At 42.8% G+C, this 14,310-nt stretch overlaps 1 protein-coding gene across 1 annotated transcript in view; it reads left to right on the top strand.

Annotated features, from left to right (window-relative positions):
* nlgn2b (neuroligin 2b) overlaps nt 1–14,310 on the top strand; it is a 233,898-nt gene that overhangs the window by 68,887 nt on the left and 150,701 nt on the right. Inside the window, exons 2-3 of the mRNA XM_034177805.1 lie at nt 700–885; nt 918–1,477. Of these exons, the coding sequence (XP_034033696.1) occupies nt 964–1,477 (514 nt within the window). The 5' untranslated portion in view covers nt 700–885; nt 918–963. The remainder of the gene's footprint in view (nt 1–699; nt 886–917; nt 1,478–14,310) is intronic.

Raw genomic sequence — 14,310 nt, 5'->3', positions numbered from 1 at the left:
AATTTTTATCTGGATCCACAATAAATCCAACACATAAATATGCCTGATTCCCCCCCATCCATGTAGTATTTCCTGAGAAATTAATTAAACTGTCACAAAAATGCCTTATTTCACAATGTTATGAAAGTGAAAAAAGCCTGGAGCCTCCCCTTAATCAGGATCCGCTCCACGATGTAATGGGTTCTTCGTTGATCCGTGCTCCACCTCCCCGCTACGTTTCATGAGAGTCGGCCTGCTAGTTTGTGATCCTGCTGACAAACAATCAGAGGCACTAAACTCTATGAGACAAGCAGCACATTTCTAATTCCAGCAGCTCAGTGTGAAGGACAGTCTCATTTTTGCAGACAGAACATCGCGCGTGTTTTGACCCATACACCCTCGGATGTTTGCGTGAAGTTTGCACAGGTTTTCATCATCACCGCTGTCCGTGTGTTTACCGTGCTGCTGGGTAACACTCAGAGCATAATTTAGCTCATAATTACAAATGACTCAACCCTTTCCCCAATATATATATATATATATATATATATATATATATATATATATATATATATATATATATATATATATATTAGATGTCATTGGCTGAAAAGCTTACCGACGGTGTCCTTTTGTGCCTTTTTAAGCACACTGACACGTCTTAAAGAGCACGGCTATTCACACACTCTGACTCAGACCTGCAACTTCTTTGTCTTCCAGGTGTAATTGGCTTCCTGACTGTAGCTCGGGCCCCTTCAGGAGTTCTAAAGAAGAAGATGGATGAGACCACTGCGTCTACCTGAGAATGCTGCCCATCCCGCCTCCTCATTATGTCACCATAGGAAAACACCTTCACCCTTCTCCAACCCCCCACCCCTACCCCTCTCCCTCCCCCTCTTGTTTTTATTTATTTATTTATTTATTTTACCTTTTTGCACCCCTAATTTCTGATCTGTCGCCGTACCCAAAAGACATCCTGGTGATATGACTAAATCGGCCTTTATTTTGGAGATGTTTTTTCCTCTGAATGCTGCCAGCCATCAAGGCTTTGGTGGGAAGCGGCACTGTACTTCTCAGCAGATTTCAAATCATTGTCTGTTGTGGCTCTTGGGACTTGTCCTGCATTTGACCTTCTCCTCCTGTCAGAGGGTTGACCTGAGACACCCCATAGTGGCCACAGGTTATGGAAAGCTACGAGGCATCAGGAAAGAGCTCAGCAATGAGATCTTGGGGCCCATCGAACAGTATTTGGGCGTGCCATATGCCACTGCACCTATCGGTGAACGCCGTTTCCAGACTCCTGAAGCTCCAGGCTCCTGGCAAGAGATCCGTAATGCCACCCAATTTGCACCTGTGTGTCCCCAGAATGTTCATGGGGTTTTACCTGAGATCATGCTACCAGTGTGGTTTACAGACAACCTGGATGCTGCTGCGACCTACGTTCAGAATCAGAGTGAGGACTGCCTATACCTCAACATTTACGTGCCCACGGAGGATGGTGAGTTTATCACGGGGCAAAAAGACCATAATGGGGATTGGGGAGTAGATATGGGGCACTAGTGGGGCATGTGTTTGCCTCTAAATAAGAAGGTCCCCTGTTCAGGTCCACCTATACACCATTCTGGTTATGCATTTGGAGTTGCATTTAGAAAGGCGTCTGGCACATCAACATCTAGATCCATACTGGGTCCTCTGTGGTGACCCCAAGCAAAACCAGAGAAGCCAAAATGAAAGTGAAAGTAAAATTCTTGCTTATATAATTTAAGTATATTAGTAACTGTGATATACTAGGTCGGACATGGACATTGATGGGCATCTTGACCCTGACCTGATACAAGAGTATACACTTGGTGTCATCCGTCCCTAATATCTGTTTTCTCCCTAACCCTTCCCTGACCAGTTTCCACCAAACTAAGCAAATGGATGAAGAACCAGAATTACCTTTAAGGGCTTTATTTAGGCAAAGGTCAAGATCACTGGAGTGAAAAGCAAAAATTTAGATTTTTCACCCCATTGTTCAATAAACTTGACAAACAAGTGTAGGTGAGTTCTGGAAATGCCCAGTCAAGATCAAATTTCCCAAAGGTCAATAATTGGGGTTGAAGTTAAAAATTAAAGTTTTTCAGTCCATGTCGCACTAACTGTGGCATGTGTATGGAAGCACATTACTCATATTTACTGAAGGAGCAGGTGTGGTTTTGCACTGTTGACAGGATTATCAGGAGTATACCAAGTCAATGTCAGGAGTGCATAAATGCTACTTGGGGGGCATACACCTTACTGATTAGTGTTCAGATGTGATTTAATAAGTGTTTCATACCCAGCTGTTTTGTTACATGGTCATTTTCAGACTTGATTGATTTGGGTTATTTTGTGGATTTGATAACTTTTAAGTATCAAAACAAACAAATTTATACACAATTATGTCTGTTAACTTGCAGATATGTAACATAACCTAAAATTTGTACCCGTTCCATTAATAAAGTTGAGTAGTATAGGTTCCGGAATTGCCCAGCAAGGTCATCTTCCCCAAACATCAACCCCTGGGACCAAGGTCATGTCTACCTGTGTGTCTGTTGGTTACAATTTTACCAAAGTTGGTCTGTCATTGAAGACTGACCCAGAAATTTCAGTTTAAAAAAAATGATTTTGGCAAAGGTCAAGGTGAAGAGAATTGATTTCCAACCCCATTCATAGCAGATGTAGCATACATGCTGGTTGATTCCAGAAATGCCTTGGCAAGATCATATAGAGGGCAACCATTTGGGTTAATGTCAAAGTCCATTCAGTTTTCTTCTGCTTTATCTGCAGTCAGGTCGCGGGGGCAGCAGCTCAAGCAAACCACCCAGTTTTCTCCGCACCAGACCCCCATGGCCCCCTCTGCAGGTGGTGAACCCACAGGAGGGCGGGCCCACGTCGCTCTTTTGGGCTGAGCCCGGCTGGCCCCTGTGGGCTAAGGCGCAACCACCAGGCGCTAGCGTACGAGCCCCAACCCCAGGCCTGGCTCCAGGGTGGGGCTCCGGCTCCGCCATATTGGGCGACGTCTCGGTCCTTGATTTCATGCTGGTCATGGCAGCTTCTGAATTGCCCTTAGTCTGACCCATCACCTAGGACCTGTTTGCCTTAGAAGACCCTACCAGGGGCACGAAGCCCCCGACAACATAGCTCCTAGGATCATCCAGGTACGCAAACTCCCCCACCATGACAAGGTGGCAGTTCAAGGGGGAGGTCATTGGAGTCAAATGGAGTCAAAGTCATTGGAGTCAAATGTCCGATACGGTTCTTCAGATATTGACAGCACTGAAGAACAGTAATATCAGGTTTATGTTCTTCCCGAGAAGTGACCCTTTGTCCAAATAATTATTGAAACATGTTACTGCTTAATTATTTCTCAATTTCTTAATCCAAATGTGGGCCAGCACTCAATAAATTATTTTCCAAAAGTGTTTATCACTTTATTGTTTTAAGAAGAAATCTAACAATAAGATCAGTTAAATGGGCCTACAGAGCTAATGTGCAAACATTTGTAGCTTAAGCTTAATTTATTCTTCTTTCTTCTTCTTCTTCCTTGTCTTTCGGCTGTTCTCGTTAGGGGTCACCACAGCAGATCAATTGTTTCCATCTCACCCTGTCCTCTGTATCTTCCTCTGTCACACCAACCACCTGCATGTCCTCCCTCAGCACATCCATAAACCTCCTCTTTGGCCTCCCTCTTCTCCTGCTGCCTGGTGGCTCCATCCTCAGCATCCTTCTCCCTATATACCCTGGGTCCCTCCTCTGCACATGTCTAAACCATCTCAATCTCGCCTCTCTGACTTTGTCTCCAAACCGTCCCACCTCAGCTGTCCCTCTGATATGTTCATTCCTAATCTTGTCCATTCTTGTCACTCCCAAAGAGAAACTCAACATCTTCAGCTCTGCCACCTCTAGCTCTACCTCCTGTCTTTTTGCTAGTGCCACCGTCTCTAAACCGTACAACATAGCTGGTCTCACTACTGTCTTGTAAACTTTCCCCTTCACTCTTGCTAATATGCTTTGGTCACAAATCACTCCTGCCACCTTTCCCCACCCACTCCACCCTGCCTGCACTCGCTTCTTCACCTCTTTACCACATTCTCCATTACTTTGAACAGTTGACCCCAAATATTTAAACTCATCTACTTTCACCACTTCTACTCCTTGTAACTGCACTATTCCATTGGGCTCCCTCCCATTCACACACATGTACTCAGTCTTGCTTCTACTGACTTTCATTCCCCTTCTCTCCAAAGCATATCTCCACCTCTCCAGACTAGACTCAACTTGCTCTCTACTCTCACTGCAGATCACAATGTCATCTGCAAACATCTTAGTCCATGGAGACTCCTGTCTGATCTCATCCGTCAACCTGTCCATCACCACTGCGAACAAGAAAGGACTCAGAGCTGATCCTTGGTGTAATCCCACCTCCACCTTGAATGAGTCTGTCATTCCTACTGTGCATCTCACTGCTGTCACACTATTCTTGTACATGTCCTGCACTACCCTAACATACTTCTCTGCAACTCCAGACTTCCTCATACAATACCACAGCTCTTCTCTTGGCACCCTATCATAAGCTTTTTCTAAGTCCACAAACACACAATGTAACTCTTTCTGGCCTTCTCTGTACTTCTCCAACAGTATTCTCAGAGCAAACATTGCATCTGTAGTGCTCTTTCTCGGCATTAAACCATATTGCTGCTCACAGATCTTCACCTGTTTTCTAAGCCGAGCTTCTACTACTCTTTCCCATAACTTCATGCTGTGGCTGATCAACTTTATGCCTCTGTAGTTACTGCAGCTCTGCACATCACCCTTGTTCTTGAAAATAGGAACCAGCACACTTCGTCTCCACTCCTCGGGCATCCTCTCACTTTCCAAGATTTTATTAAACAATCTGGTTAGAAACTCCACTGCCATTTCTCCTAGACATTTCCATGCCTCCACTGGAATGTCATCCGGACCAACTGCCTTTCCACTCTTCATCCTCTTCATAGCAGCCCTCACATCTTCTTTACTAATCTCTTGTACTTCCAGACTTACTCTCACCACATCATCCAGCCTTTTCTCTCGCTCATTTTCTTCATTCATCAGCTCTTCAAAATATTCCCTCCACCTTCTCAGCACACACTCCTCACTTGTCAGCACATTACCATGTGCATCTTTTACCACCGTAACCTGCTGCACATCCTTTCCAGCTCTGTCCCTTTGTCTGGCCGATCGGTACAAGTCCTTTTCTCCTTCCTCACTATTCAACTTTTTGTACAGCTCGCAATATGCCTTTTCCTTCACTTTTGCCACTCTCCGACTATCCCAAAAGTTTTTCGCCAACCTCTTTCTCCTTATGCTTTCCTGGACCTCTTCGTTCCACCACCAGGTCTCCTTGTCTTCCTTCCACTGTCCAGATGTCATACCCAGTACTGTCCTAGCTGTCTCCCTCACCACATCTGCAGTACTTTTCAAGTTGTCCAAAATTGCTTCCCCTCCAACCAGTGCTTCTCTCACCTGCTCGCTAAATTTCACTCAACAGTCTTCCTCCTTCAGCTTTCACCATCCAATCCTTTGTTGAGCTCTCACTCTCTTCTTCTTCCTTAATTTATTACCACACAATATTCAATTTAATTTTTCAATTTATTTTTATTTATATAGCACCAAATCACAACAGAGTTGCCTCAAGGTACTTCACATAAGTAAGGTCTAACCTTACTAACCCCCAGAGCAACAGTGGTAAGGAAAAACTCCCTCTGAGGAAGAAACCTCAAGCAGACCAGACTCAAAGGGGTGACCCTCTGCTTGGGCCATGCTACAGACATAAATTACAGAACAATTCAATAGAAACAATTCACAAAACAAATATACAGGAAATGCTATTGGTGCACAGGACAGGAGGGTCTCCAGCACAAATACAACTCCTATCTCAGGATGGCGCTGCACCTTAAACAGAGAGAAAAAACAGAATCAGTCATCAGACAGAAAAGAAATACAGTATAATTTGCCAGCATTAATCAACAAGAAAAATAATATTCACATAAATGATTTGAACTCATAAAATCTAATTCATATTAACATCCATCTAATCTGTCCTTTTTATGAACAGGGCAAACAAACACTGTCTCATAAACAAAATGCAAGAAGCTCCACTTCCTAATCTGTGCAGGCTACAACACAAACCCACACGGGTGTGTGGTGTTACTCCTTTAAATAATGTTGTATGAAGGCCACTTCCCAGCAGTAGCAGCAATGCTTCAAGGTTTTACAGTTCAAGTTCCTGTCCACACAGTGTGAAACTCACACACTGGGTCCAGTGTGGATTTTCCACTTTAGGGCCCTGTCCCACTGGCGTTTAGGAGGATTTGCGCATGAAATGAGGAGACAAAAGCTAAGCGTCCGCAACAAAGGTGGGCGGAAATGACAAATGTCCCGGGGTGGATCAGCGAATACATGAGGAAGAAAAGCGGATATAACACGGAACAGAAGCGAAGGCAACCGCGGAGGCGCCCCCATGAGGGGCACAGTGGCCGTGATGCACTCACTTCATCCATGCCCACTCTGTCTGCATTAGGGGATGACATTTTTCGGGAATTCCCATGGGTCATGTGATTCCTGCGGGATTCCCGCGGGATGGGAGTCAAAATTTTATCAATCCCGTGATTGGGATGGGACGGGAATAAAAATGAACGGGAGCGGGCAGGAGCGGGAATGCCAAAATAGATGATGATTTTCATCTATTTAATGCTGCGTTCACACCGGGCGCGATCAGACTCTACAAATTCGTGGGGGTTGCGTGGCGACAGACGCACCTCCTTCGCCCGGTGTGTCGCTCTGCTTTTGCTGTGAAAATTCACCCTGGTGCGTCATCAAATAGGAAGAGCTTCCATTCCACTCGCCGGCTCCGGTTGTCAGTCAAGTTAAAATGATGGACCTTGATCACATGGAGCGAGTTGTGGAAAGCTCCCAATACAGAGAGTATCATTATTTGCTGCAGGAGCTGAGTCTGGATGACGGCTGCTTTCAGTGGTCCTTCTGCCTCTGCAGGACCCAGTTTGAGGACCTCCTGTCCCGTTCACGCGCACATGTAAACAATTAAAAAAAAAAAAAGAAACTCCGCTGCTTGCTGCAGCTCGCTCTTCCCCCAAAAACTCTGTCATAATTGTGTTTAGAAACCAGTCACCATTTGTTTTATTATACATCTGTGTAGTTAATAAGTAAAATAATCTCCATGAACAATTCGCTTGCGCGCGCACGTAAAATAAAAAGAAAAAGAAACTCCGTTCCTGCTGCTGCTCGCTCCAAAAACTCTGTCATAATTGTGAAATAAAGGACATAAGTCTGCTCACAGGCTGCTGCCAGAGACAGGCCATGTTCACATCTTCAGTCAAACTCCAGACTTCTCCACGTCACTACATATTCAGTCCCTGATTGATCATTACGGCGCGAGACATACGGGAGTGGGATGGGAGTGGGACTGATTTTGAGTGGGAGCGGGATGGGATTGGGAGTCATCTTTACAGGATTGGGACAGGGTGGGATTTATTTTTTTACTCCAGTCCAGGATTGGGACAGGATGGGATTTTTTTTCTGGGAGCGGGATGGGACGGGAGTGAAAATCCACTCCCGTGTCATGCTGTAGTCTGCATGCGCGACATACCATTTGCGACCGTGATGTGGCCGTGCTGGGCACGCGTCATATCTGTTTTGCACGCTGTCCCGGTCCGCCACCAAGCCACGGAAACCCGTCGGTTGAGGATATCAGCGGATGGCAGGGGATATGCAGCGCGTTGGTTGTGTATGTCCTGCGTATGTCTTCAGTATGTGTTCAGGCAGTGATGCGTATCTCATCCATAGCTCAAAAATCCTGGCTGCGGATATGCGTGGCTCTGTGGATGATCACGGACGTGTTCGGATGCCGGCCGACTCATACAGGAATGTTACACGGTTATTGCGGTTGTTTGGCGGATGTGGGCCACTTTTGTGCGCATTCCATCCGCAAATCCTCCTAAACGCCAGTGGGACAGGGCCCTTAGTTCAAATCTAGGACGGGAAACGGTGCCTCCAGAAAGTATTCACAGCGCTTCACTTTTTTTTTGTCTTATTCCAAAATGGATGAAACTCATGTTTTCTCTCAAAGTTCTACAAACAATACCCCATAATGACAATATGAAAAAGTTTTTTTTTTTTGCAAATTTATTAACAATAAAAAAAAGCTTAAAAAATCACACGTATGTAAGTATTCACAGCCTTTGCCATTGAGCTCACGTGCATCCTGTTTCTACTGATCATCCTTGAGATGTATCTACAGCTTAATTGGAGTCGACCTGGGGTAAATTCAGTTGATTGGACATGAATTGGAAAGACACACACCTGTCTACATACAGTACATCTCTGTATAAGCTGATGGGTAATTCACATCAGACATCAGACAGTAGCAGCATACCGGGTATATTCATAATGTTTTTCATCTAATCCACTCAGCATTTGTCAAATCAAATTGGGTTGTATAGTCAGACGCAAAGTTAATGAGCCCCAATCCCTCATCTGAAAATGTGCGCCTTCCTGTTTGAGCAAACATCTTATAGAAACTCTTTTTTTTTTTTTTTTTTTTTTTGCTCATATTGCATCCTGTGGAATTAATATTTAAAAATATCCATGCAGCTCACCCACACTGGAATCTGCAGTCAGTGTGGCACGACGTTAACCAGGATTAGATTCAGAGAAGCTGTGAACGTGAAGTAGTGACGTGCACAAGACTGTTTTCAAGATCTACTGCAGCTGTCGTGTGAAATTCCTCATGTAGCTCACATGCTCCTTCAAATTAAATCTAATTACACAATTTCATCATGCTCAATGCACTTTAACACTTAAATACTTGAAACTCGCACAGGTTGTCATTCATAGTACAACATTTACTGTACATGTAAGTGGACTAACGGCGATTTGTTTGGACCATGTGTAAACCTCATTCTCTCATAATGCGAATGATGCCCAGTGAACATAATATAATAAATCAAATGCTTTAACAGATAAGTGCAGCATTGATGCAACCAGACATTAAACAGGTTGGTGGCCTTCCTAGTAATAATTTTGAGCCATACGTCATCACAAAGACTCTTTGGACATTGCAAACCTTCACTTTTGGACTCTTTCTGCAGCCGGTTGTGCCGCATGCTGGAGTGTCAGTGTTCCAATATTCCAATCTCACATTGAGCTTTAGTCATACTTTTTCTTCTACCAAAGCAAATGAGATATTATATTGCTAAATGTGTGCACCAGGATCCACATGGTAGAACAAATTAGGTATGTGTGTCCAACAACTTGTGGGAAATCACACTGCACGTGCAAGTAATCTGCATTGCATCCATCTTGCACTGGACTCAAACTCACAACTTATTGTATGAAAGGCAGAAGCTCTAATAAGGAGGCTAAAACCATGAACTCTTGCATACCTACCTACCTATGGAACCTGTGAAGATTCACGAGTGGAGGTTCCACTGGGAGCCTCTGCTGTTGGATCTTTGGTAGTTTCCTTGTTGTTGTTGTGGACTCAAGTGTCCAGGTGTACTGGAGTAGCAGTTTGTTGTATGTCCACATCCATCTCTAGAAGGTCTTCTCATGTCAGGGAGTGACATTTACTCACTGCACTGCATCCCCATTATGGCACCAATGTCACCTGTGTTATGTCTCACACTGGACTTGTACTCATAACCTTGGCTTTGGGATGTCATCTCTCCAGGAAGGAAGCTAAAACTCAATGGCTAGAAGCATCTATGGGAGGTGATGGTCTAGTGGGTAAACGTTGGGCTTCAGACCAGAGAATCCTCTGTTCAAATCCCAGCCAGACCGGAAAATCACTAAGGGCCCTTGGGCAAGGTCCTTAATCCTCAAGTTGCTCCTGGTGTGTAGTGAGCACCTTGCATGACAGCACCCTGACATCGGTGTGTGAGGGTGAATGTGAGGCATAACTGTAAAACACTTTGAGCTTCTGATGTAGATGGAAAAGCACTATATAAATGCAGTCCATTTACCATTTATCTGTTGGTTGAGCATCTTTTGGTGCCCACTGGCCACCACTGCATATTGTCAGGACAGGCGGGAGCCCAGCACCCGGGCAGGGTGGACCCACAATACAAACTCCCAAACCAGGCTTTGAGGTACAAGTATTTTTGAGTTTATTTCAGGCTGAGATTTGGTACACAGCTTGTCAGATAGTGGAGCAAAGGTACAAGAAGGGTGAGGCAAAAACGCAGTCATCTCCAGGCAGGGCTCTGAGGCACAAGCATACACTGGCATATGGGCTGAGGCAAAAGGCGTGGTCAAGAAACACAGAGCAAGGTACTGGTACATGGCAAGACAAATCAGGACTGGATACAAGAGGGCTGGAATGTGTGCTGGAATCGACAACAAACTGGCAAATGAGTGGTGGCTGAGAGAAGATAAAATAGGCAGGTGTTAACAAGGTGCATGTGAGGGGAAGGATCTAGAAAGGGGGAGTGGCTGGTGAAGAAAAAGTATGGATGGGGCAAGATGGTGAGGAAGGGAGTGCGCAAAGCGGAGTGATGTAATAGACAAAGATATGTGAACAGGTGCCAAGAGTGTGAGTAAAAGAAAACACAAAGCAGACTGGGTCAAAGTGTGAGAGGAGGGCACAGAGCTAGAGGAGTGACATGATGTGACAACACAGACAGAGATGCGAGAGGGATGAAAACATAGACCAAGTACAGGGCGTTGAGTGAGACAGAGAACTATGAACAGACTAAACAGAAGACAGAATAAAATATAATGCCAAACTGGAACATGACAAACTGATCAGGAAACATGCAGCATAGATACTAAAGCAAAACTAAACAAGTATTAATAGCAAAATAAACAAGTGATAAACAACCTAATGAAAACTGCATGAGATAAATAGAGATAAATACTAAAACTAAATTAAACCAAAACTGACATAACAAGGCGGTACAACAAATATTACAAATGTGAGGAACTAGATAAACAAGTGATAAATTAAACAATAAATGAAAACACAACTGACTGCAGAAAACTAGAACAGAATGAAAGGCCAAAGTCAAAAGTAACAAAGAAAACAAAGTGACAAATCAAAACAGGACAGAGAATAATCACATGATGCAAATAAAATAACTAGTAAATCAAGACCGGGGCATGTGAAGGGTAAAAAACAAAGAGGGAAAACCCGAATCAAACCCCAGGTCCGGCTGAAATCGTGGCACATATGCACATTTTTCTGATACAGCCCTACAGTTGCCATGCTATGTCTATTTTGTTTTCCCACTGCACTGCTGGTACAGAGCGACAAAGTCTGCTTAGTTTCTCTGAAACATAATCTTAAACTTGATTATACAGAACCAACATTAAAGCTGTATGGACTTTGGGGTTTTTTAAGATTTAAGTCATAAAAAGAATTTTCCTTAACATCACTATAATTTTATTCCTTAGCATTTAAATAAGGGATTTATATTATAATATTCCCAATATGATCAAAATTCATGCTGTCTGGAAACCTGTTTGAATTTCGACCCATCAGGGGTCAAAATTCAAGCAATCAGTCGCCATCACCTATATTTGGTAGTGATGTCATAGATTACGTGGGGACTTCCCCTAATCAGCGTGAGGGATGCTGGGAAGTACAAAGTGACAGCTAATCATCTTATTTCTGTATAAATATGTTTCTCATATATTTTGTCAAAGTTAGAGAGAAATAAACACTTCCAAAACTAAAAATGCTGTTTTTGTAACCAGATAACACCTGAAGTGATTAGCAAGACATCTTACAGATGTTAGCATGCACGTCCCGGGAACGTGCATCAAGCAAGTGGATTAGGTCACTGGTAATCTCAAAACCTCACACATGCGCACACACATGCTTCCTCCTGCAGTTCATCTGCATGATGGCATTAGAAGGAAGAGACAATATTCACCATGAAATTCCCCTTAGACAAATATGTTCTCTTCATTAAAATGAGCTCTAAATTTGCAACATGTTGCAAAAATTATGCTGCATTATAATGACAGGATTTCAGTAGAAGCTAAATTTTGTCATTTTTGTGAAATTTAAAAGGCCACACAGCTTTAATATACAGCATCTGCAATGCATGGAAATAAATTTCAAAAAATTTAAGATTAGAAATACAATATTTATTGTGCTGTATGTAACGTGTAGACATGCTTACTCCATGTAGATCTCACAGCTATTAAAAGTATTCCTATTCATCAGACAGGCGTTATTGCAGAGGCCAATATGTTTGCAGCTGATCAGTTCATTGTTCTGCTGTCAACCAGAAAAGAGGCTGATCAATCCTGGATGTTTCACAACATTATCATCTTTCTTACAGCACAGCAACTTCATCAACATCACCTCTCTGCAAATACGCAATACTGTGCAAGAATTTTCAACAAATTTAATATGCTTAAATCTTAAAAACTAAAAGTGGAATCTGATTGGAATCTTTGCAAAAAAATAGAGGCTGCTCCTCTTACTACAACCCCTGGCAAAAATTATGGAATCACCGGCCTCGGAGGATGTTCATTCAGTTGTTTAATTTTGTAGAAAAAAAGCAGATCACAGACATGACACAAAACTAAAGTCATTTCAAATGGCAACTTTCTGGCTGTAAGAAACACTATAAGAAATCAAGAAAAAAAGATTGTGGCAGTCAGTAACGGTTACTTTTTTAGACCAAGCAGAGGAAAAAAATATGGAATCACTCAATTCTGAGGAAAAAATTATGGAGTCACCCTGTAAATTTTCATCCCCAAAACTAACACCTGCATCATATCAGATCTGCTCGTTAGTCTGCATCTAAAAAGGAGTGATCACACCTTGGAGAGCTGTTGCACCAAGTGGACTGACATGAATCATGGCTCCAACATGAGAGATGTCAATTGAAACAAAGGAGAGGATTATCAAACTCTTAAAAGAGGGTAAATCATCACGCAATGTTGCAAAAGATGTTGGTTGTTCACAGTCAGCTGTGTCTAAACTCTGGACCAAATACAAACAACATGGGAAGGTTGTTAAAGGCAAACATACTGGTAGACCAAGGAAGACATCAAAGCGTCAAGACAGAAAACTTAAAGCAATAAGTCTCAAAAATCGAAAAATGCACAACAAAACAAATGAGAAACGAATGGGAGGAAACTGGAGTCAACGTCTGTGACCGAACTGTAAGAAACCGCCTAAAGGAAATGGGATTTACATACAGAAAAGCTAAACAAAAGCCATCATTAACACCTAACAGAAAAAAAACAAGGTTACAATGGGCTAAGGAAAAGCAATCGTGGACTGTGGATGACTGGATGAAAGTCATATTCAGTGATGAATCTCGAATCTGCATTGGGCAAGGTGATGATGCTGGAACTTTTGTTTGGTGCCGTTTCAATGAGCTTTATAAAGATGACTGCCTGAAGAGAACATGTAAATTTCCACAGTCATTGATGATATGGGGCTGCATGTCAGGTAAAGGCACTGGGGAGATGGCTGTCATTACATCATCAATAAATGCACAAGTTTACGTTGATATTTTGGACAATTGAAAGGATGTTTGGGGATGATTAAATCATTTTTCAAGATTATAATGCATCTTGCCATAGAGCAAAAACTGTGAAAACATTCCTTGCAAAAAGACACATAGGGTCAATGTCATGGCATAGGGGTCAATGTCAACGAGCAGATCTGATTTGATGCAGGTGTTAGTTTGGGGGATGAAAATTTACAGGGTGATTCCATAATTTTTTTCCTCAGAATTGAGTGATTCCATATTTTTTCCTCTGCTTGGTCTAAAAAAGTAACCGTTACTGACTGTCACAATCTTTTTTTCTGATTTCCTATAGTGTTTCTTAAAGCCAGAAAGTTGCCATTTGAAATGACTTTAGTTTTGTGTCATGTCTGTGATCTGCTTTTTTTCTACAAAATTAAACAACTGAATGAACATCCTCCGAGGCCGGTGATTCCATAATTTTTGCCAGGGGTTGTATAATCAGCCCCCCGTGTTTTTCAGAAGGCGATTGAAAACATTTAGGTTAATCAGAGCATGCCAACAGACTAACAAAGATGGAAAAATAACCTCCGTGGTGGATTGAATAAATTAGCAACATCCATTAAAACAGCTATTAACTTTTTAGATGGCAAGTAAACACAACTAACTGGAAATGAGTAACTCTGTTTAATGAGTTTGATCATGCAGAGTTTCTCATACGTCTCCTGCCTTGACTATCAAAGCTCAATGTGACAGTCAGTAAATTAAATGTCTACACAGAGTAAAAAAACAAGGTGGGGGGCTGCTTTAGTCAACAGAA

This window comes from Thalassophryne amazonica, chromosome 9, assembly GCF_902500255.1.
Source record: "Thalassophryne amazonica chromosome 9, fThaAma1.1, whole genome shotgun sequence".
Lineage (NCBI taxonomy): Eukaryota > Metazoa > Chordata > Actinopteri > Batrachoidiformes > Batrachoididae > Thalassophryne > Thalassophryne amazonica.
Note: the sequence above shows the minus strand (reverse complement) of the source record. Positions and strands in the feature narration are given on the sequence as shown.